The sequence below is a fragment of the Colletotrichum spaethianum genome (genome assembly GCF_022836535.1).
Source record: "Colletotrichum spaethianum MAFF 239500 DNA, contig06, whole genome shotgun sequence".
NCBI lineage: Eukaryota > Fungi > Ascomycota > Sordariomycetes > Glomerellales > Glomerellaceae > Colletotrichum > Colletotrichum spaethianum.
The window spans coordinates 1,281,543-1,302,337 of NW_026054776.1; the positions used below are offsets into that span (position 1 = coordinate 1,281,543).

The 20,795-nt window shown below is 54.7% G+C and overlaps 4 protein-coding genes across 4 annotated transcripts; 3 read left to right on the forward strand and 1 right to left on the reverse strand.

The window, feature by feature from the left end:
• Positions 1 to 279: 279 nt before the first annotated feature.
• Positions 280 to 1,062, reverse strand: ColSpa_03356 (FAS1 domain-containing protein NCU02579; the record flags this gene model as incomplete). Its single annotated transcript, XM_049269568.1, has 3 exons — positions 280 to 312; positions 383 to 442; positions 499 to 1,062. The coding sequence occupies 3 exons, from the start codon at positions 1,060 to 1,062 to the stop codon at positions 280 to 282; spliced, it is 657 nt and encodes a 218-aa protein (XP_049125525.1).
• Positions 1,063 to 3,889: 2,827 nt separating this feature from the next.
• On the forward strand, positions 3,890 to 5,985 carry ColSpa_03357 (fumarate reductase; the record flags this gene model as incomplete). Its single annotated transcript, XM_049269569.1, is given in 4 exon segments — positions 3,890 to 3,923; positions 4,022 to 4,090; positions 4,102 to 4,390; positions 4,449 to 5,985. The coding sequence occupies 4 exon segments, from the start codon at positions 3,890 to 3,892 to the stop codon at positions 5,983 to 5,985; spliced, it is 1,929 nt and encodes a 642-aa protein (XP_049125526.1).
• A 9,191-nt stretch (positions 5,986 to 15,176) lies between these two features.
• ColSpa_03358 (putative glutamate 5-kinase) lies at positions 15,177 to 17,101 on the forward strand (the record flags this gene model as incomplete). Its single annotated transcript, XM_049269570.1, has 3 exons — positions 15,177 to 15,292; positions 15,434 to 15,703; positions 15,769 to 17,101. The coding sequence occupies 3 exons, from the start codon at positions 15,177 to 15,179 to the stop codon at positions 17,099 to 17,101; spliced, it is 1,719 nt and encodes a 572-aa protein (XP_049125527.1).
• Positions 17,102 to 18,190: 1,089 nt separating this feature from the next.
• ColSpa_03359 (ATP-dependent RNA helicase DEAH11, chloroplastic) lies at positions 18,191 to 19,018 on the forward strand (the record flags this gene model as incomplete). Its single annotated transcript, XM_049269571.1, has 1 exon — positions 18,191 to 19,018. The coding sequence occupies one exon, from the start codon at positions 18,191 to 18,193 to the stop codon at positions 19,016 to 19,018; it is 828 nt and encodes a 275-aa protein (XP_049125528.1).
• Positions 19,019 to 20,795: the final 1,777 nt, after the last annotated feature.

The window sequence follows — 20,795 nt, forward strand, 5'->3', positions numbered from 1 at the left end:
ATTAGAAGAGAGAAACCTCTGCACTAGCTATACGTCATGCAGCAAGCCCAAAAAATGAAATGGCAGGTCGGCATGAAATTGTAAGCCATGGCTCTCTGTATAGGTCTAGATAAGCATTCCAACTCGCAACCCATGAACCAGTATCAGATATCAGCGTGCGGTGAGAAATACGACGGCTCTTTATCCAGAGGTGCTGTCCGGGTATTCATTTACCGTCTCTTCATTCATCCATTCGTGCTCAAGCCAGGTATTGCAGGCCCTCGTCGTAAATCCAGAAGTCTAAACATAGTTACGGACCTCCTTGATAATCCACTGATCACGCGAATTAGCCAACGTTCGACGGGGTATGTCTATGAGAGATCGTTATGCTTGGGTTACTCACAACTTCGCCGTTGGCGACGGTGCTGGCGACACTGACAACCTCGATATTGCCAGGCTGAATCTAAGCGTTATGTCAGTTTCCGCCTGCAAGCAACGAAGCATGGATATGAAACCCACAAACTTGGTCCCGTCCTTGTTCTCCCACCAAACGTCTCTATCATCACCTATGGTCTTGGCCTTCTCATTCTCTGGCCAAGGGCTCATGGCAACCATATGTGCCTCAACGAAACGCTGGATGTTCTTCTGCGCTCTGTCCCGACCGTCATCGCCCTCGTACACATTCTCCCCGAGTTGCTGATAGTCCTTGGGGTCTTCCCAAGGCTTTCGCGGCAGCTTCTCGACGGCCGAGTTGAGCGGCGCCAGCACGGTGGTGTTGCGTGCCTGGTCATCGAGGCGGCGGGACGCCGATTCAATGTCGCGCGTGAAGCCGGCGAAGACGTTGATGCTCCGGTCACGGCCCATGACATCGGAGAGCCTCACGCCGTCCTGGGCCGGCGGCGGCCGGGAGTCGGATGGGTCTGAGGGTGGCATGGCTGGGCCGACGGGAACCGGGTTCACGAGGGGTGTCTGGCGGAAGAAGCGCGGGGCGTAGGGACCGGAGCGTTCTACGGGGAGTGATCTCAGTTGCGCCGTTACCACGGAGCAGGCAAGAAGGAGTAAAAAGGCGGCGGGCCGCTTCATGATAGCTCCTGGATTAAAGGTTTGTGTATGCGTCAAATCAGAATTCTCGTCGGCTCCATCTCACGAGCGCAGTACACTAGGCTTGTAAACCACCAAATGGCGCGCGTCACCTCGCAAACCGTAAGACTGCCACAGGTGTGATGCGGTTCTGCGGCTCGAAAATCCCCACGAGACCGGATTTTTTGACAATGTTGGGGCGTTGATTGGTTATTCTCGTACATGACATCATCCCTGCTCCGACAATTCGCAGCGCAGCGTAGCCTCCGCCGACAGTGGTACTTGTGACTTTCCGCGCCAACACCCACTGCATCAGACGCAACACGAAACTGAGATGCGCGTCGCGTCCCGAGGCATTACAACCCTTAGATGGTAAAAACGCTCATTCCCCGAGTATGCGATCACGATGTTGCCCTGGGCAAAAGATTCACTTTTTGCATTGACGAAGGATGGGCGCACTCGCCGAGATACACCGAGGACGTCCGCAATGTCTCTGGGCCTTCTGGGCCCTCCGGAGCCTTTTGTCTCGCAGGAACGCGCGATTGCGGAGACGGCGAAATATCCACATCTGTTCGGGGTGCGGGTTTCTCTGTAGGTCTGCCAGATCGGTCAGGGCAGGGTGAAGATGCGCGAGGAAGCGCTCGGAATTTATTGCTGTATTCGAAGGGGGGCTTTTTGGGAACCCCCAACATCAGCAGCAAGAGACGGTACCGACATCGACATCAACAACCTCAGGAATCAACGAGTTCTCATGAATCATGAAAGGACCAATTGAAACGAAATCGAATGGACAGGTGGCAAGGCGGGTGCCTTACCGTCGGCGGGAGAGCATCTGACCTGACTGCCCAGACTGCCCGCACAGCCCGCGCGCTGTTTTGTTCCCCAAGATCCCCTATCACATGCAAGGGCACTGTTTGCCGCCTGGTATTCTCCAGCCCAGCCTCCGCAAACCCCAGAGATTCCCCCAGGCCGGAGGTGACCTTGGGCGGCAACGCGGGAGGAGGGGACTCTCATGAGTGCGGTGCGGAGGAAAGCTGGAATGCGACTTAGTGGTCGGCCCAGCAGCGACAAAAAGAGGGGACGGCAATGCGCGGTGGCCGGCTGGGGAAGATGCGGTGGTAGATCCTCGGTCAGGTGATAAAAGTTCCGGACCGGGCATCATCTGCTGACCTGGGAGGTATTTGCCGGGCATCTGTGTGGGGGGCGAGACAGAGTCGAGAGTGCGTGAGGCGTCGTGTGAGTGGGCGAGACTAGACTCGTCTTGCTCGTAGCGTATAAAGAGTAGACGCAGCCATTTTGCTCAAGCAGCCGCAGCCTCGATGCAAGTGCACAGACTAGAGGGGGCCTGAAGGGGCTGGAGAATGGTTTTAGAACGTGTCCCATGGATGGCGTTTATGCCCGTGAAGATTCACTTGGTCTTCCATTACCCGTTCATCTTTGACACGAGGCATCTAGTTTGCGTCTCGCCCACGACGTCTGTGGGGGGCGATAAGAGGGATCAGCCTGCGTTGCTCAGAGGTGGGCGGGATGGGGTGGCTCGACTTGGTACGGGAGACGGCCAGCGTGAGCACTACCAGTAGACGCCCGTGACCAAGTGGCCTTCACATGTCAGAAAGACGGCGACGGTGGTCCAAGGAACGGCCTGAAACTGCCCCCAAAAAATTCTTCAGAAGCTTTTCTGTGGCAGCAGGCTACTCCAATTGCCTTGTGAAAGTCCACAGTTGGAGCTAGCGAATTGCCATCTGCCATCCCTTCTCGAGCCTCAAGTGGGTGATGTTGAGGTTCGGGTCGACCGGTCTCACGACGAACAGTCCATCTCCCTGATGCGCACTCTCCCGCTGGGTAACAGCAAGCAAGCAGCACCAGCTGGAGCCACAGCTTGAGCATAGTTCGATCCTTTTAGTCACACCCCACACTTCCCCCAGTTTTTGCACGTCGCGGTCCACCACCGAAGGGAGCGAAAGCAGGTCCTCCTCGGCCAGAATTGCTGCGAGAGAGCAGAAGGGGGGGCCTGGTCGCCCCAATTGCCAAAGCATGTACTATCATCATATAAGCCCTCCGCAAACCGGACGCAATTGCCTGGCGTGCCGTCTCAACACGAACAGAAATTCATTGACTTTTACTCTTACAATTGGGAGGAAAAGAAAGACATAGGTCGGCGGACGACGAGTGACAGAAAAACATTGTTGGTGAAATCGTTTCCCCACAGTCGCCCCCAACCTAGGCAACGCAGCCCGCTCCTCCAGGCTAGTCTCGAGTGCCCATTGTTCCCGCCCTTTGTGTCCCTCGGCCACTGCCACTCTGCTGCCATCGCTTGACCAAAAGCCTCGTTCTTACTGGTACGTCCGCAATTAGTGACGCCAACTCCCCAAATCCATCCCCAGGGCCCCAGACCAGTTCCCCCCCCTTCCCCTACCCCGACCCCCCGACGCAGACCCAAACTCGGCCCAAAACCCACTAGCATGGCGGGCGGCCCAGTCGTGTCCCATGAAAGTCTCCAATGCTAATCCCCCTGCTTGCTCTCCAGCGCTTCGACCTCGGCTCACGACTCGCCGTCTCAGCGACGGGCTCTGTACTGCTGTACCTAACCAAACCCCCCCAAGAAGTACCAGAAGCAGCCTTCGGCCCCGAAGCCGATACCTCGTGCCCACGCCCTTTGTACCATCTTCCTCGGCGTAGCAACGACGAAGGAACGCTCCTCTCCTCGTTTTCTTCTTAAACCTCGCCATCCAAACTCCCTTCCTCCCCCCCACAAACTTCTCTTCCCCATCTTCTTTGTTTGTCCTCCATACCTGTCCTTTGGAGCGCATCAATACACACATCAACCAAAATGGCACCCAGAGTTATCGTCGTCGGTGGTGGTCGTAAGTTGCCCTTCCATTCTCTGACTCTCACTCCCGCTCCCTCATCGTGGCCAATGTCGCCCCGTTTTGCCCCTTCACGTGCTAATTTGCGACACCAGTGTCCGGCTTGAGTGCTGCCCACACCATCTACCTCGCTGGAGGCAACGTTGTCGTTCTCGACAAGCAGGGTAAGTCGCAGTCTGCTTCTATTCGCTTGTGCCTGTCGCGAAGCTGACGACTCGTCGCATAGGCTTCTTCGGTGGCAACTCTACCAAGGCCACCTCTGGTATCAACGGTGCCTTGACCCGGACACAGGTCGACACCGGCATTGCCGACAGTGTCAAGCAGTTCTACGATGATACCCTGAAGTCTGCGCGTGACAAGGCTCGTCCCGACCTGATCAAGGTTCTTACCTACAAGTCCGCTGCCGCTGTTGAGTGGCTTCAGGATGTCTTCAACCTGGACCTCACCCTGGTTTCGCGGTTAGGGTAAGTTGAACACAGAACCCAATGTCCCAGATGGGTCAGCCTCTAACAGCCACTGCAGAGGTCACTCCCAGCCCCGTACCCACCGTGGACACGATGCCAAGTTCCCCGGTATGGCCATCACCTACGCTCTGATGCAGAGGCTCGAGGAGCTCGCCGAGACCGAGCCCGGCCGTGTCGAGATCATCAAGAAGGCCCGCGTTACCGGCCTGAACAAGGACGGCAACACCATCACCGGTGTCACATACGAGTTCAACGGAGAGGAGCAGAAGGTTGAGGGCCCCGTCATCCTCGCCACGGGTGGTTACGCCGCCGACTTTGGCGAGACGTCTCTGCTCAAGAAGCACCGTCCCGACACCTACGGCCTCGCCACCACCAACGGCACTCACGCCACTGGTGACGGTCAAAAGATGGTCATGGCCATCGGCGGTAACGGTATCGACATGGACAAGGTTCAGGTCCACCCCACTGGTCTGGTCGACCCCAAGGACCCCGGCTCCAAGTGGAAGTTCTTGGCTGCCGAGGCCCTCCGTGGTGAAGGTGGTCTCCTGCTCAACGCCGACGGCGACCGCTTCTGCGACGAGCTTGGTCACCGTGACTACGTCTCTGGTATGATGTGGAAGGAGAAGGACAAGAACAAGTTCCCCATTAGACTCGTCCTCAACTCAAAGGCCTCCAAGGTCCTTGACTTCCACACTCGCCACTACTCCGGCCGTGGCCTGATGAAGAAGATGACCGGCGCCGAGCTGGCCAAGGAGATCGGCTGCAAGCCCGAGCACCTCCAAAAGACCTTCACCACCTACAACGCCATTGCCGACGGCAAGCAGAAGGACCCTTGGGGCAAGAAGTTCTTCCACAACCTGCCCCTTGACATCAACGACGACTTCCACGTCGCCCTGATGGAGCCCGTCCTCCACTTCACCATGGGTGGTATCGAGATCAACGACAAGGCCCAGGTCCTCAACAGTGAGAAGCAGCCCTTTGACGGTCTGTTTGCTTGCGGTGAGCTTGCCGGTGGTGTCCACGGTGCCAACCGTCTCGGCGGTTCCTCCCTGCTTGGCTGTGTCGTTTACGGCCGTGTTGCCGGTGACACTGCCAGCAACTACCTCTTCCAGCAGGCCCTCAGCGGCGCAGGAGGCGCTGCGTCTCGTCTTGGCCAGATCTCTTTGCACCTCGACCCCGCGCAGCCCGGCCGTGTCACAATTGACTGGAACAACGCCGGCAGCGCCGGTGGTCAGGGTATCCCTGCCGAGCAGACTACATCGGCCGCTGGCCCCACACCCGTGAAGGACGGCCAGAAGGCGTCGAAGCCTAACAACCCCAAGGAGTTCACGATCCCCGAGAAGGAGTACACCATGGAGGAGGTTGCCAAGCACAACACCAAGGAGGACCTGTGGGTCGTCGTCAAGGGCGTTGTGATGGACCTGTCCAACTGGCTCGAGGAGCACCCCGGTGGCCCCCAGGCCATCATGAACTTCATGGGCCGTGACGCTACTGAGGAGTTCGAAATGCTGCACGACGACGAGGTCATCCCCAAGTACGCACCACAGCAGGTGATTGGCCGTGTCAAGGGCCAGACGCCAAGCTTGGAGATTTAGGGTGTGAGATGATCTACGACGCGGGCACGATGGAACTTGGCTTTGGGTAAAACAGTGATAACCGGAGTAACGGGTGCGCATTGGCGCGCTTTTGAATTTGGGCATTTCTTCATGAGTAGTCACTATCTCGGAATTGTATTCATAGATACATGTTGTAGTCTTATGGATCCAATGGACCTCCATACATCTCTGTTCATATGCCAATGTCTTGTGCGATGTGAATCTTGCGACCGTGGCTCTATCTCGACGAATCAGTCGAGGTCACACGTGCAAAATCCGGGGTCCCCGCTGGCGATCGCGCCCACTCGTGGCTTACCGGCTTACCTAACCCCCCACCATCGAGCCGCCGCAATCACAATTCCCCCGTATGTACCTCACACTTCACCCACACCCCAGTCAAATGCTACCATCTCACTCACGAGACGCATTCTTGAGGGGCCCTACCGTCAAAGCGGAAAAAGTAGCCTCGCGCTGGTACACTATCTTGTCCCGTTTTCTTGTCTGGTAAAGTCTTGTCTTGTAAAGTATTGAGGAACGTGTTGGACTTTTCCCCACTAGGTCTATGTTGTGGCAAGAAGTGTATATGAGAAAGCCAAGTTCCTCCATATACAACCTTCTCTACGGTTTTGGAACCTCGAAACTTAGCTTTACTATGTTAACCCAACATGCGTCGCTACCAATGCTCTGGATGTTGCGGAGATAGCAAACCGGAGCCATATATGTGTTGATCAGCGTCACTCTTTGCCACGAGTCCAATGCTAAGAGCAAAACACACCTCTCAAGCACATCACACTTACACGTGCGTAACCGCACAAAGCCACCAACATCTACCAAGAATCCCAAGATACCACCGAAAATGTGTTATATCCAACAGTATTCTTGCCCTCATTGCACCTTCCTCACCCACGTCCGCCTGACGCACTGCCCCCCGGTCATGGAACGCCGCCTGGCCCCGGAAACGGCGATGTGTATTGATGTCATCCGGAACTTTTGCTGGTCCCCGATGGAAGGTTGCAAGGGACTCATATTCTATAACCTTGTCCTCGCCAGGTGCTGCGCAACCATGGAAGTAGGTGGCAGAATCCGGGAGCAATATCGTGGCGCCACCGAAGACGACGACAGCGGCTCGGATTACGATTAAGATCCCGATCATGGCTGCAAAAGACCCCTGATTCCGCAGGGTAGTTGTGGGATCAGTTGTGGTTGATCCGGAGGCTCTGAGTAAAACCGTGTTCTTGTCTGCCATAAATGGAACACCACCGGGTATCTGAGGCGACGAATTTGGTGAAAGTGTTGTGCTCTACCTTCACCAGGCCGCACTAGACGGCAGAAGCAAAGACTACATCGATGAATGACTGAATCGACATATCAGTCAACGATCTGGCAATCCTTTCACCTTCTTGATGTTCCCTACAGGTCGACAGGGAAAATATGGGTTCAATGGTCGAAAGCAAATTAATAAACGAACAATGCAAGGTGATGGGAGGGAGGATATTGGAAGGAAGCGGTAGCCAGCTACATAACAGCACTGCGAGATCCTAAGGGTATATATGTTTGGTTTCTCGGGCTGAAATCAAGATTATCGCAACAAGAAGTCGAGTGTTGCAGGTAGCCACAATTCTGTTTTTCTCTCATTCCCTATCCAAAATCTCATGGCTACCTAACTGCATATCCCACCCGTCCATAAACTGACGGATGCGGTCTTTGATATAACATTCACATCCTACCTAGTCCCGGAAAACCACGGGCGATTGTGTTTAAGAAAGTGGTGCCATAGTTGAGATAGATAGAACCTCATTCAGGGTTGTCTCGAACCTAATGTTTCCAAATCAGTACCAACCTTTCCAACATCGGAGGCTGTCCGATAGGTCGAAGAAGGAAATCCCAAATAGTAACCAGGCCGTACTCACGAACCAAATAGGCTTCTCCTTTCTTCCTGATGTCTTTGTACTTTTACAAAACTTCTTCGGGCAATTTAGGACAGCGACTGAACTCCATCCGTCTACAATAATCTAGCCACCCTGTTGACGACCCATCCGCCATATATCCAATGAGCGTACCATCTGTGACTGGATATATACTGTGCATGATTGTATCCTTTATTCACGATGGTTGAAGTGGCAGGGGGCTCTCCCGACTTGCGTTTCCGTTAACCAAGAGGCCATCCCCATCACTTGGTAGCTGGATGCGATGTGCCATCCGCAGTGGATGAAGGGTCTGGTGGTAAACTGAGATGAAGAAACATAACTCTTCATATGCCGTTTAACTACTTGGCCTCTGTAAGCTCACAAGCCTTAGAGACTCATAGGAAACCGCCCGGATGGCCCGGATGGGGTATTTGGTTTCCTTAGACCATTGGACTCGGCCGCCTGATGGGTTCCCTCGACAGCATCAAATCTCAGTCAGTCACAGGAGGTCTAAGCAAAAATTGTACTCGGTGTCACCGCAGTCTTTGAAAACTAGGCGAGTGTCTGCTTAGAGAACCCGTTCGAACCCAACCCCACCCTCCAACGGACAGGACGAGAGGAACGAAACCGAAGGACTATCAAACTTATCGTCGTAGAAGTAATAATCGATATGCCCTCCCTTACCCCCAAGAAGAACTCGGTCCATGGCCGGTCTCAAACAACACGATCTAGTCCTTTCTTTGCAATTCCGCCCGCTCACTTGACTCTGTCCGACTCCATTGACCGCTTTCTAACGAGAAGCAGAAAGAATGCCACCAACCAACATGAAGCTCAGGGCCCAGAAGCCCATCTCAATCCGTCAAATTCAATTACCAACGACACTGACTGACGACTTGCCAGCTCAAGCTGACCTTTATATGAATGGACATGTCCCGCAAATCATTCCTCCAAACAACACCATCATTGACTTATCAAAGCCAGTGCAAACTTCTGCAGTTTCTCGTACACACTCAGTCGTAAGCAATCGTGCCAAGGTATCCCAGAAGCCGCCGACTTCTGAGTGAATAATGAGTTGTTATCCTCGGACAGTATTCCTACCACGGAGCTCTTCGTCTCGAGACCGGACCAATCGTCAAAAGTCAGCGCCGCGACGTACTCAGCACAAGTCCCGGCACAAAACTATAAAACAGAACACCCGACTTCCGGATACGTCAAGTATCACGACAAAGCCATCTCGACGTGGTCCGAGGCCACACGCGGCCACGGTTCGACAACCTCGAGAGCAACACCACAAGCAGGGCCCCGCACGGAGCTCCGCATTTCCGGCACGACAACCCAAGCCGGAGCGCGGCGAATGTCACCATATCGCCCATCACGGGACGGAACGCAGCGTCGCATCCTCGCCCCGCTCCCCGGACAAGAATAGCATCCTCTTCTCCCCACCCATACTTTCTCTCAATACGCGGAGGCGGCGCTGATGCATCTATGCTCGCCGGAGTTGCCTGCTTCACGGGGTCACACAAACGCTCTCCCCGTCGAGCTTTGTCGGCTGTGGCCCTCTCCATCCCTTACCCCCTTTTCGGCTGACGTCTAATTTTGAGTGTCTGGTACGACGGTTGTGTACGACGGTTGCATGGCGCCCGATCGATCCGCCGATGCATCCAAAGAGCAGCTGGCGAGTTTCTCATGCAGGTCGATCGAAGGGCGTTCACGACGACGTGTATGCCACCCGCGTACGGGTCACTCTTGGCTGTGTCATGGCAACGGAGCCAGAGTTTGGCATAATGCGAGGCCCAGGAACGAGACCAGTCGTACAGGAGGGCACAGTCACTAGTACCCAGCCACCGTACAAGACGCTGATTCGACAGCCAGTTCACAGTCACCCACAAAGCATTTCTTCACGTCTCAGATACGTAGAAACCCAACTTCACCGTCATCGGCGTCAGTCGTGAGCACATGAGCATCCTCGGCCACGAACCCAAGATACATCGCGACGTCAGTACAAGGCTAACAATAAACCTCTCACTCCGCGGTCTGGCGCTGCGAACTGTACTCCAAGCAAAGCGCCAGGCGCGCTTCTTGCGAGAACCCCAACAGCGGGGGGACCACACCCGTGAAGCCGGCCCAGAAATACCACGGGGCGGCCGGCGACGGCTTGCTTCCATCCTGAGTCGATGCAGGGTCCGTTTCTGCAGAAGCCTGAGGTTCGCCAGGTGTTCGCTTTCCGCACGGCGGCCCACGTTGGTGCCGTCGATCTCTGCATGCCGATCGTGAGGATCAGATCATTGCCCAGAGAAAAAGAAGAAACAAAGAACCACCACCACCCAGTGCGTATAAGTGGGAACCAATGTAGCATTATGCGGACCCGCTCCGTTCTCCATCCCGGCCCGGGGAGATCCCCGTCTCGGCCTCCGACAATGAGTTGATTGACCATTGCCGGTTCTCCACAGCTTGAAGGGTTGCTCTTTGCAAGTATCCTTCCGGCCGAGAGACTCATGACGCAAAACGAGCAAAACCTGGTCTGAATGAGCTTAGAAATGCTGTCAAGCAGACAACCCATCGAGAGGTTCTCGGACAAGCAACGGTGGACTAAAGGCATGCCCACTCCTCTTTTTCTGCACGGGCTTTGCCCTGAAATGTGACAAAAATTCAGCTCAACCAACTCGAGGTCATTGGGTGCCATACTTGAAAATTGCAGCCCTGCACAAGATATGATCATTGACTGCTTGGGAGTTCGTTGGTTGCAGATAAGATTTCATGCTGAAGACCGGGAGTAAGAGGCTGGACAGGAGAATTAACGAAGTCCGTGCAAAGCAGCTAAGGCTGGCAGAGGTGCTCCAAATGGAATTGGCCAGACACTGGACGAACCAGCAAGGCATTCAGTCTCAACTTAGTAACAAGAAGAAGAAGCCTTTTGCGTATTTCAAGCCGGTGGCTGTCAACGCCAGGCTCCTTGCATACAGCCACACAAGGAGAACCCGATGGGATGGGAGATTGACTTGCCCGACACTGTGACAGCTCGAGTGATGGCAACCGCCTGAAATCCAAGTAAGCAGGATTTTGAATTGGAATGCAACTTCAACGGTTTCCGAGCCACCGCCTTGTCATTTAAGTGTCTCGCCTACAGGTTTAGATCCTGCTTCCGCGTGTGAAAGGAAGCCGCAGAACATTAAAGAAGAGATCGGATGAATATCAACCAAGGTGCATATTATAGACTGGAGTGATTCCCTACGTAGCGTAACAGGCAGTGCTCACGAAAAGTTCCAGAACATCGGCTACAACGGGTGACGGTTCGAGAAGCCGGTAAAGTGCTCAGGCCACTACTCATTGGACGATGCTTGGCCACTTGGGCACAGTGAGGGGCGGAGCCGTATGTGCCTGGATATAACATTGCTGAAAGGTGCTTGTGGCTTGCTAGCGATTGTGAGACAATATCCTTCTGTCTTGTGTCTCAGCGGTTGTTTCAATTCTGGCAACAAGTCGAATTTGATTGCTCATCAGCCAGCCAGAAGTTGAAGCTGCACCATTGGACGAGGCGTTGGCAGAGCTGAATTAACAGCTGTGACCGCACAGGATGGCTCCTTTCACCATGGCGATGTGTAACGTAAGATCACGGAGCTCCGGTCTACCAACTTGGCGGTATTGCTTTTCGGTAGTCATTTGCCATTGGCTGTCGAGACCCATGTCAGTCAAGGCGCAAAGACGCAGGAATGCCGCCGGGTTTTCTGGGCGCGCCCTTCGGCCTTGGGGTTTAAGAATGAAGTTGGGAGGGCCTGCAACCTTCATTGCCGGCGGAAAGGACACCAGACCAACGTGCACGTCTGGCCAAGAGATGGAGGCATCCATGGCGTCGAGACTGTTGGAACCAAACCAACTTGACCGAAAGAAACGGCGGTCCAGGAGGATTGAGAAGAGCGGTGCCGCACACCGACATGGTCATGAGGTGCGGTCGTGAGTAGGTGTGTTGTAGTTAGTCGTTGCAGGAGACTGAGTTCGGAGAAGACAGGCCTCTAAGTGGACGGAGGCTAAAGGCTGGAGCCGGCAGGAAGACGCACTGGCAATGGCCAACTTAGCATACTTGTCAGAGAATTTGCTGAATAGCTGGACGATTGATCCTGAACAGGTCCGTGGCTGGATCTCGAGATTGTAAGTTGCTTTCAGCATAGCTAAAAGACGAGAACGATGGTGAGGTACAGAGTGCAGCTTCATCAAAAGTAGCGTTAGTACTGCAAAGTACTCGGGCAGCACCTTGGGAAGCTACTAGCCGGTACGGGCCAAGATGGTACTTTCAAGTACTTGTCCGCTTCTGGCAGTGCGCAGGCGGAGTCTCCCCGCAATATGTCTGCCCGCGTGGAGTCCATTTGCCTGTTCCTTGTCCGAAGCCCCTGCCGCCCGGCTTTTGTCGGATGACTGCGGGGAAGTCACACTGTGCTTTATCACAAATCCCTCGAGTTAAGCTGGTGGCCTGATCGGCATTCGGTCTGTGAACACGGTGTGTCTTACCATCCACTTCCAGTGCTCACACCAAATCTTCTCCAGCTTGAACTAATACCGTGTGTCGACTTCAACGGTGCTGCCATTCCAGACAAACCTTGGAGGATGCAGACATGCGAGACCCGACGTGGACAAGGTTCGGGGTCGCGCGTCCATACCTAGACATGGCGTTTAGGTTGGGAAAGTTGCGCCCGCCTGCCGCAGACATGGAGCCTGTGAAATCGTTGCTGTCACGCCCACCTCCAGCTCGTCTCTGCTGAGGCGATGGCTTTGACATCACCATGCCATGCACCAGCACGTCTGTATGACAGACACAGGGGTGTTGTCCCTGAGCATGGTCCGTTGTGTAAGGCTCAGCGGCATCGTGGCCCCATCTCCTGCGGCTTGTCCCCAGATGTAGCAAGGCAAGCAACAGTCGCTTGTGCGCAGTGTGGTACGCGGCAGAGAACTCAGAGGCTATGACAAGTCAGAAAGATTGGGAGGAACTCGGCAAGCCAGGGTGCGCCGGTTGCCGAGTGCTCTGGTTCCCGTTGACACATTACAGCTGTTGGTCTTGTTTCGTGACACGGCGGCGATGGTAGCCAGCAAGGTTCCGGAAAAGGTCCCAAGTAAGTCACATCATTCGCAGCAGAGGGCAACCGACGGCTTAGCGTCCAACGCTGAATAAGACATGTCAGTCGAGCAAATGCTCCATCTTGCTGCTAATTTGGCCTTACCTGCGGCGGAATCAAGCCACCGAATGCCCCGCGCCCTCGTGGCTTTTGCCAAGTTGCAAGATGCAGCAGGTGCTTGAGGTTGCATAAAATAAGTTTACTGGAGGCAAGGTAACCGTGCAAAGGGTAGCCCGCAAGCAATAGTCTCACGAGTTGGGGAAGAGTTCAAGTCGGTCTGGGGAAAAGCGTCGTCAAGTTCAGACAGATCATAATGACTGCTATGGGAGGTAGGTGGTAGGTGCTGTAGGTAGGGTACGCGCGGATATTCGAGCTGGAGTTGGCTGGGGCGGATGCATCCCATGTACAGTGTCGGCAAGTGCGAGCTGTCTGCCTGGCTGGGCTGGTCCTGTCCCCCGCTTACCTTATGCACAGTCGCCTGTGTCTTCCATTAAGAGACCAGGGAACCAAGGCTAAGGACTCGATTCCGAAGACGCAAGAGTGCGTCGGTTCGAGACTAGCACGTACGCATACAGTGCTGCACTGTCCAGTTCGTTCCTTGCCTGGCATCAGCTTATGGGACATACATACTACATACATACCTACACTAGACTTTGGGATGCGTTCCTCTCGCTTGGGACACAACATTGAGCCAGTCAGATCAGGCCAGACGACCCCTAGTGTATGCTGCTGCATCTCTGAACTGTATTGAAGATGCAACCCTGGGAGGCGCCCAAGTGTCTGTGTGCCCTTTTGTCGTCCCCTCGTTGCACAGTACCGACTACGAGCCTCCGTGCCTCCGTCCTAGCCTGGGCGAGCAGGGAAAGGATGGTGATCAGACGTTCGGCCAAAGCTTCCATTCGCCATACCAGGCAAGATCGAGTCGTGTGAAAGTGCCCATCGTCGGCAATCCATCTGCTACTCGTACTGGTGTCCGTTTTGAATCCGACAAGTCATTTGCCTCAGCCAAGCTGCTAAGGATCAAGTGCTTTTTGCTGCCTCAGCCATTCTAACCTCGTAAAGGCTGTGCGCGAGACTCGACAGAACAGAGGGACGGCGCTGCCGGCAGTGACAACGCAGTACAAAAGCTCTTATCCACATTCCATATTCCTTCCCGCCTTTTTGCGCCAAGGGGGAACAAGGACTAATGCACTATGTCAGATCAGGTATGGCTCCAGAAAAGGGGGGGTGGGTGACGGGCGAATCGAGTATGGCTGGGTGCTCCTCTCAGCGCATCCCAAAGGCAGCATGAGCCAATCATAGCCGCAGCCACCTGCCTGGGGCCCGGTGGGAGCAGCATATACAGTACAGTACAGTAGTGGTGAGGGCCTGAGGAGAGGAGTCAGGAGACTGCATAACGAGTGAGGGCCAGGGGCTTCAGAGGAGAAGCAAAGGAGACAATGGAGGGGGGCCCCTTCAAAAACCGCGCTGATCCAGGGGCCCTCGCCTGGCCTAGCACCTTGTTCCGTCAGCAGCAGCAGCAGCACCACTGTCCCCCCCGTTCCTCCTTCTTTTTCTGTTACTGCTGCTGCTGGCCGCTTTTCTGTACTGCATTTGCTCCTCTCTCAGGGTGAGGAGTACAGGTAGGTAACCAGGCAGCACAGTGCTGGGTACCGTCTTTGTTGGCTGTCCTGTCTGCTGTCTTCGTCGCCCTCCATCTCCATAATTTCCACTCCGCTCTCGTCGCCCTGACTGGCTCATTTCCCCTCAAGGTCCCACACACCCCAGACTCGCGCCGGTTCACTCACTTCCTCTATGCCGTCCTTTCTGGACAGGCTTTCTCTGGCAGCCTCTCACGCTTCTTTCTGGTGCTCTGGGCTCGCCGTGACTCTGGCCCTTCTTCCGACTGACCTGCCTGAGTAACCGGGTCCCGACCGCCCGACTTTCTTCCTTCCCTCGTCCGTCCGTCTCCCTGCTTCCTTCTCCACACCCATCTGCCTGTCCTGTCCCATACCATCCTATCCATTCATCGTTACCCACACTTTGTCGATTCACCACTTCGAACTCGCCCGCCGCTCGTCAGTCAAATGGTCGCCGGCCCATTTCGACCTCGCTTCCCGACGACGACATTTGAGAGAATCGCCCTCTCATAGTACCACGATCCCGTTCTGGACTGACGTCGTCCAACGTCCTATTCACCATGGCGATAGCCATGGGCTGGCAGAAGCCCGACAATGTCGCCGGCTCGTCGGCCCCGGCCATCATGGTCGGCCTGTTCGTCGCCTCGGGCGGATTGCTCTTTGGTTACGACACCGGGTAAGCCAGCCCTCCGAACCCCGATACACGACGACTGCATGTTTGAGAAATCAGGAGAATGAGGGAGGGGCACACGATGGGCGCCGCGCCTGCGCCTGTGGGACTTTGCAGATGATGAGGCTGATCCGCGATGGGCTATAGAACAATCAACGGCATCCTCTCCATGACGGCTTTCCGACGAGACTTCACGACCGGCTACACCGAAAACGGCTTGCCCGCCATTTCTCCCGCCGAATCATCCATCATCGTTGCGATCCTGAGTGCCGGTACTATCCTTGGCGCCCTTTTGGCTGCGCCCATCGGCGATAGCTGGGGCCGTCGCATCTCGCTTATCTTGTCCGTCGGCGTCTTCAGCTTTGGCGGCATTTTCCAAGTTTGCGCGCACGATATCCCAATGCTTTTGGTTGGAAGGTATGCCGGAGGAAGCCATGCCATTGTCCGTCTCCCGTGGAGCGCGTCGCTGATGAAACATGCAGGTTTTTTGCTGGTGTCGGAGTCGGATCCATCTCAGTACTCGTGCCCGTCTACCAGTCGGAAATGGCCCCGAAATGGATTCGAGGCACTCTCGTATGCGCCTACCAACTTTCTATCACTATAGGTCTATTGTCTGCGTCCTTCGTCAACATCCTGACCGAGAAGCTGCATACGGCCGCTGCATACCGGGTACCCCTCGGCCTTCAACTGGTGTGGGCCGTCGTTCTTGCCATCGGCCTTCTCATCCTTCCCGAAACACCACGCTTTCTCGTTAAGCAGGGCAAGCCGGAGGCAGCAGGGCTTTCGCTCAGTCGCCTAAGACGTCTCGACATTACGCATCCCGCTTTACTCGACGAGCTCCAAGAAATCGTCGCTAACCACGAATATGAACTTACACTTGGCCCAGACTCCTACAAGGAAATATTTTATGGGTCTCCTCACCTTGGCCGGCGAACGCTTACTGGATGCTGCCTGCAGATGCTGCAACAACTCACGGGTATCAACTTCATCATGTACTACAGCACGTCCTTCTTCGACGGTGCCAAGGTCGAGAATCCTTATCTGAAGGCCCTCATTATCAACATCATCAACGTCGTGTCAACTGTCCCAGGTCTCCTCGTCATCGAATCTTGGGGTCGCCGCAAGCTTCTCATGGTCGGCGCCATGGGCATGGCGGTTTGCCAACTTCTCATTGCCTCCTTTACCACTGCAGCCGGGGAAAACCTGCAGCAGGCTGCCCAGACGATACTCATCGTATTCTGCGCCGTTAACATCTTTTTCTTCGCGGCATCGTGGGGACCCGTATGCTGGGTCATTACCTCGGAGATATACCCTCTCAAGGTCCGTGCCAAGGCCAACTCAATATCCACCGCCTCGAACTGGCTGCTTAACTTCGGCATTGCATACGGCACGCCGTTTATGGTTGGACAAGGTGCCGGTTCGGCTGATATTGGCCCCAAGATCTTCTTCCTCTGGGGTGCCTTTTGTATATTGGCTGTTCTATTTGTGTGGTGCATGGTCTTTGAGACCAGTAAGATCAGCCTCGAGCAGATTGACGAGATGTACGAGCGTGTCGACTATGCCTGGAACAGCACCAGGTTCGAACCAAGTTGGAGCTTCCAACAAATACTAGACGAAGGCTGGTCACCAAGCGGCCAGCCCCCTCCGGAGCACGAACTGCAGCAAACGCAGACGAACTCAACCACGCAAACCACACAATCATCACAAACAAACTCGAATTCAGCGACATCAACAAACACGGGCGCTACCGGGAACTCGACTTCAGCAGAAGCAAAGATGTTGTCCCAAATGGGCAATGTGGACTTCAGCTACTGATCATTATACCCACCATCTGCCTTATATCTGCTGTTACTATTATCACTCTTTTTCTTTCCTTGTTTTTTTTCGAATCATATCCCGGATAGTAGCGTCGGAGTTTATGATGTACGGAGTTTACGGGGGGTTCACTGGCCACAACCACCGATGGGCGGTGGTTTTTTGGGGATCATTCTGACGGAAATGGGAAATGCCACTATATTGCAGCGTTCGCTTGGACAGGGAAGAAAGGAATCACGGTCAATGTTGACGAGAATATCCCACCATGTCTTGACGATGGAGTCACCTTTATGGCGCAAGGGAGCCGATGATATACCAAACCCACCTCTTCGGGCTTAAAAACCTAATATGACAAGACGGTGGAACAAGGGCGGCTCTGGCCGACCGAGAAGATGAAGGGGCGTAGTAGCTCCGTTGCCATCTATGAATTTGACTCAAGTTAGTCCAGCTCCTCACTGGTTCGCTTCGCTATTTCCGTGACGCCGTAATTCTCCAACACCAGTCTTCATCACGTATTATGCTCTACCTAGTGCTGCTTCAAATGTGCGTTTTTTCCTTTTAGAGGAAGCATGTTCAAGAGCAGTGCTGAGAACAATGGAATGTTGCGCCTGATTCCTACAGCAACAGGACTAACCTGACAGTGACATCGTCGCCGAAGACTTTGCCCCTTTTGAGTGTGCTTGGAAGCGGTTTCACTTCGATGACCTTGATCCGAACTCGATGGACGACCGGAACATTTTGTATGACTTCTACAACGAGGAAGGCGGCCAGGGATCCGCCTTTGGTGACTAGATCCGGACCAAGAGTAACAGATTCACTGACTTGGTTCTCTCAGTACGCCAAACAATATTACTATCTGCGTCTGCTGAAACTCTTGCTCGATTCACTTCACCACTCACAGCCTGTCACTACTACTGCGCATCTTTCCACGAGCTTTGTCGGCGGTAGAAGATTTACAGCGCTCAACTCGTCGAAGCGATGACCCATGCCAAAATTGAGGCCTCGATACAGGATCCAAGTACAACAGCAAGACCTCAAACGCCAGGGTCCAATAGGCCAAGCAACTACAGAAGAACTACGTGGTAAATCATGGAACTCTTCCAACGCCTCGACGAGGACATCGCAAACCTCATCATCAGCCATGGTTTGCTAAACCTGGACACTCTGCGCTTCGCTACCAACGAGGAAGTCGAGGCCGCAGCAACTCTGGTCCTATATATGGCGGACCCCGACACGCAACTCGCCATCGCCTTGCGGCAGAGCACCATCGTAGACCGACGCTCACCCAACAACAACAACGCCCACGACACTAAGCCGGGACGTTATGTCACCTGGGAGGAGCGCAACAGCCTCCTCGCCGAAAGCAGATCCAACAGCGCCGCGGCTTCCGAGGCCGGCGACGACGACGACAACGGGCCGGATTGCGTTGTCTGCACCGGCGGTCGGCAGCCCAAGAACCGCCTTCCCTGCGGCTGCTGGATGTGTCCGCCGTGCCTGCGGGCGTGCATACGCGCGGGTCTGCGGGCAGGGGGCTGGCCTCCGCGGTGCTGCGAGCCGTTGCACCAAGATCACATCGAGCGAGCGGACCGGGAGCGGCCCGGCCTGCTGAGGCTGTACCAGCAAATCAGGGAGGAGAATGAGACAGACGGTACCGAGAGGGTGTACTGCGCCAGGCCGGCTTGTGCGGCGTTTATACCGCCTCGAGGGCCGCATGCCAGGGGCGATGAGATGGAGTGCCCTGCGTGCGGCGAGGGGACGTGTCGGCGGTGCAGGCAGGGCATACATCCTGGACGGCCGTGCCGGGAGGAAGACGAGGACGAGGTGCTGATGGACGCCATGGACGAGTACAACCTCTCGCCTTGTCCTCAGTGTCGGCGGATCATCGAGCTTGCGGCCGGCTGTCATCACATCACGTAAGTGTCAAACCCACGCGCGAGCGCATCCTCAGATGACTGACGGTAGCAATGTTTGCGATGAAAGGTGTCCTTGTGGATACGAGTTCTGCTTCCAATGCGGCGGCGCCTGGCACGGGCGATGTGCTCGGGGGTGCGGGCTCTTTCCACATGAGGGCCAAGCCCGCGTCCCGGTGCGCGAGCGAGAGGTCAAATATCGTCAGGGGCGGGACCCGGACGAGTTTCCCGCGATTGTGCGGCCAGAGGGTCGGCCTCAGCCCGTGCCTCCGCCGCAACCACTGCCGCAACCACCAGCTGAGATGTTCCGTCCACAGGCGGCTAATGGTTTGTGGGATCCTGCACTCCCAGGTGAGTAACTCCTATCCCAGTCAAAGGAGCGAAAGAGAATGTGTGTGTGTGTGTGTGTGTAAAACTTATAAAAGGAGCCTCAGCTGCGGTCTAGCCCTTCTTGCGTTTGTGTCGCTCGAAGAAATCGCAGCCGACTGATTTGAGTTTACACCTGCCATCTTCGACGGTGTCGTGATAACAGCCCGCTAACTTTAGGACTGTAGCAATGCTTCAAGCGATGCTTATTGAGGATTTCCAAGAGATGAACGGGCCGAATATGGTGGGCATGAATCGAGAAGACCGCCTTCGACAGGGTCGAGGCCGGTATGGCATCATCATGTACTACCCAGACGGGTCTAACACGGAAGTCAGCTTCGAACCCCCCCCTCAACCACTTTATGGCACTCCGTTGATTAGCAACCTCTAGCCCGAGAATCGATACTGGAGAGCCGATCGCAGAGCTCATCGCCGTAGACCCGCGGCAGGAGCGCGCGCGTGGCCCGCCTTCGAGATCCACCCCGAGGATCCCATGTGCAGCCACCACCTCGCCACGTCGTGGGACGTCGAGAACATGAACAACCGGCTGGAACCACCGCAGTGCGTCTTCTGCAGGTCGCGGAACGAGGCCGTGAGGATTCGTGGGCAGCTGCAAAACCGGGTTTGGCTTGAGAATTATCGGCACAGGAGAGGTGAGTTTTTCACTTGGACGTGGTGTGTTTTCTCATTGGAGTGGATGTGACTGATGCGGATGGATGTAGACTGGCTTCGACAAGCTCTTTGGCTCTGAGGAGGGTAGATCATAGACAGCCGGCGCTTCAGGAATACTGACATATGTGAACTTCACCTCGTATCTTGAACTGGTTTTTAACCCGCTGCCTCGTGAGTCAATTTTGAAGCGGACAGTTTCTTTTTTGTTGATGATGATGAGCAGTGTATTGTAGTGCTAGGGTCTAGTGATGGGTTGCATACCTGGGTTCGTCAAACATGCAGCTCGCGAGTTTGAGCCCTGGTGGCTATACAAAACTTCATGAGCAGCTTGCCCTCTGTTCCTTAAGCATTTAATTGTTTGGTTGAATCTTTGGTTCTGTTCTAACACCACGCTTTCAAGGCTAGCAAAATCTAATTGTGTCATAAATTGGTGGGTTTTGGATTGAACCCGCCTTTATCGTGTGATGTCAATAGCGCGCGCCGCTGAAGCAAGGTCATTGAAACCACTTAGCAACACAAAAAGATTACCTCTCGGGGTCTGTTGATGCTCCTTTTCCTTATTTCTTCTTCCCACAGTCTGCCCAGATGGTCTCTAGCACAAGAAATGTAAGACCTTTGTAGATAGTTCCTAAGAATTGTCATTTGGGATTGAGGAAGAGGAACACTGCCGTTGAGAAGAGGTAGAAGTTTAGATTGAGTTATGTAATCTGCCGCCGAGCACAAACACATTGCGGCCCCACTATGCC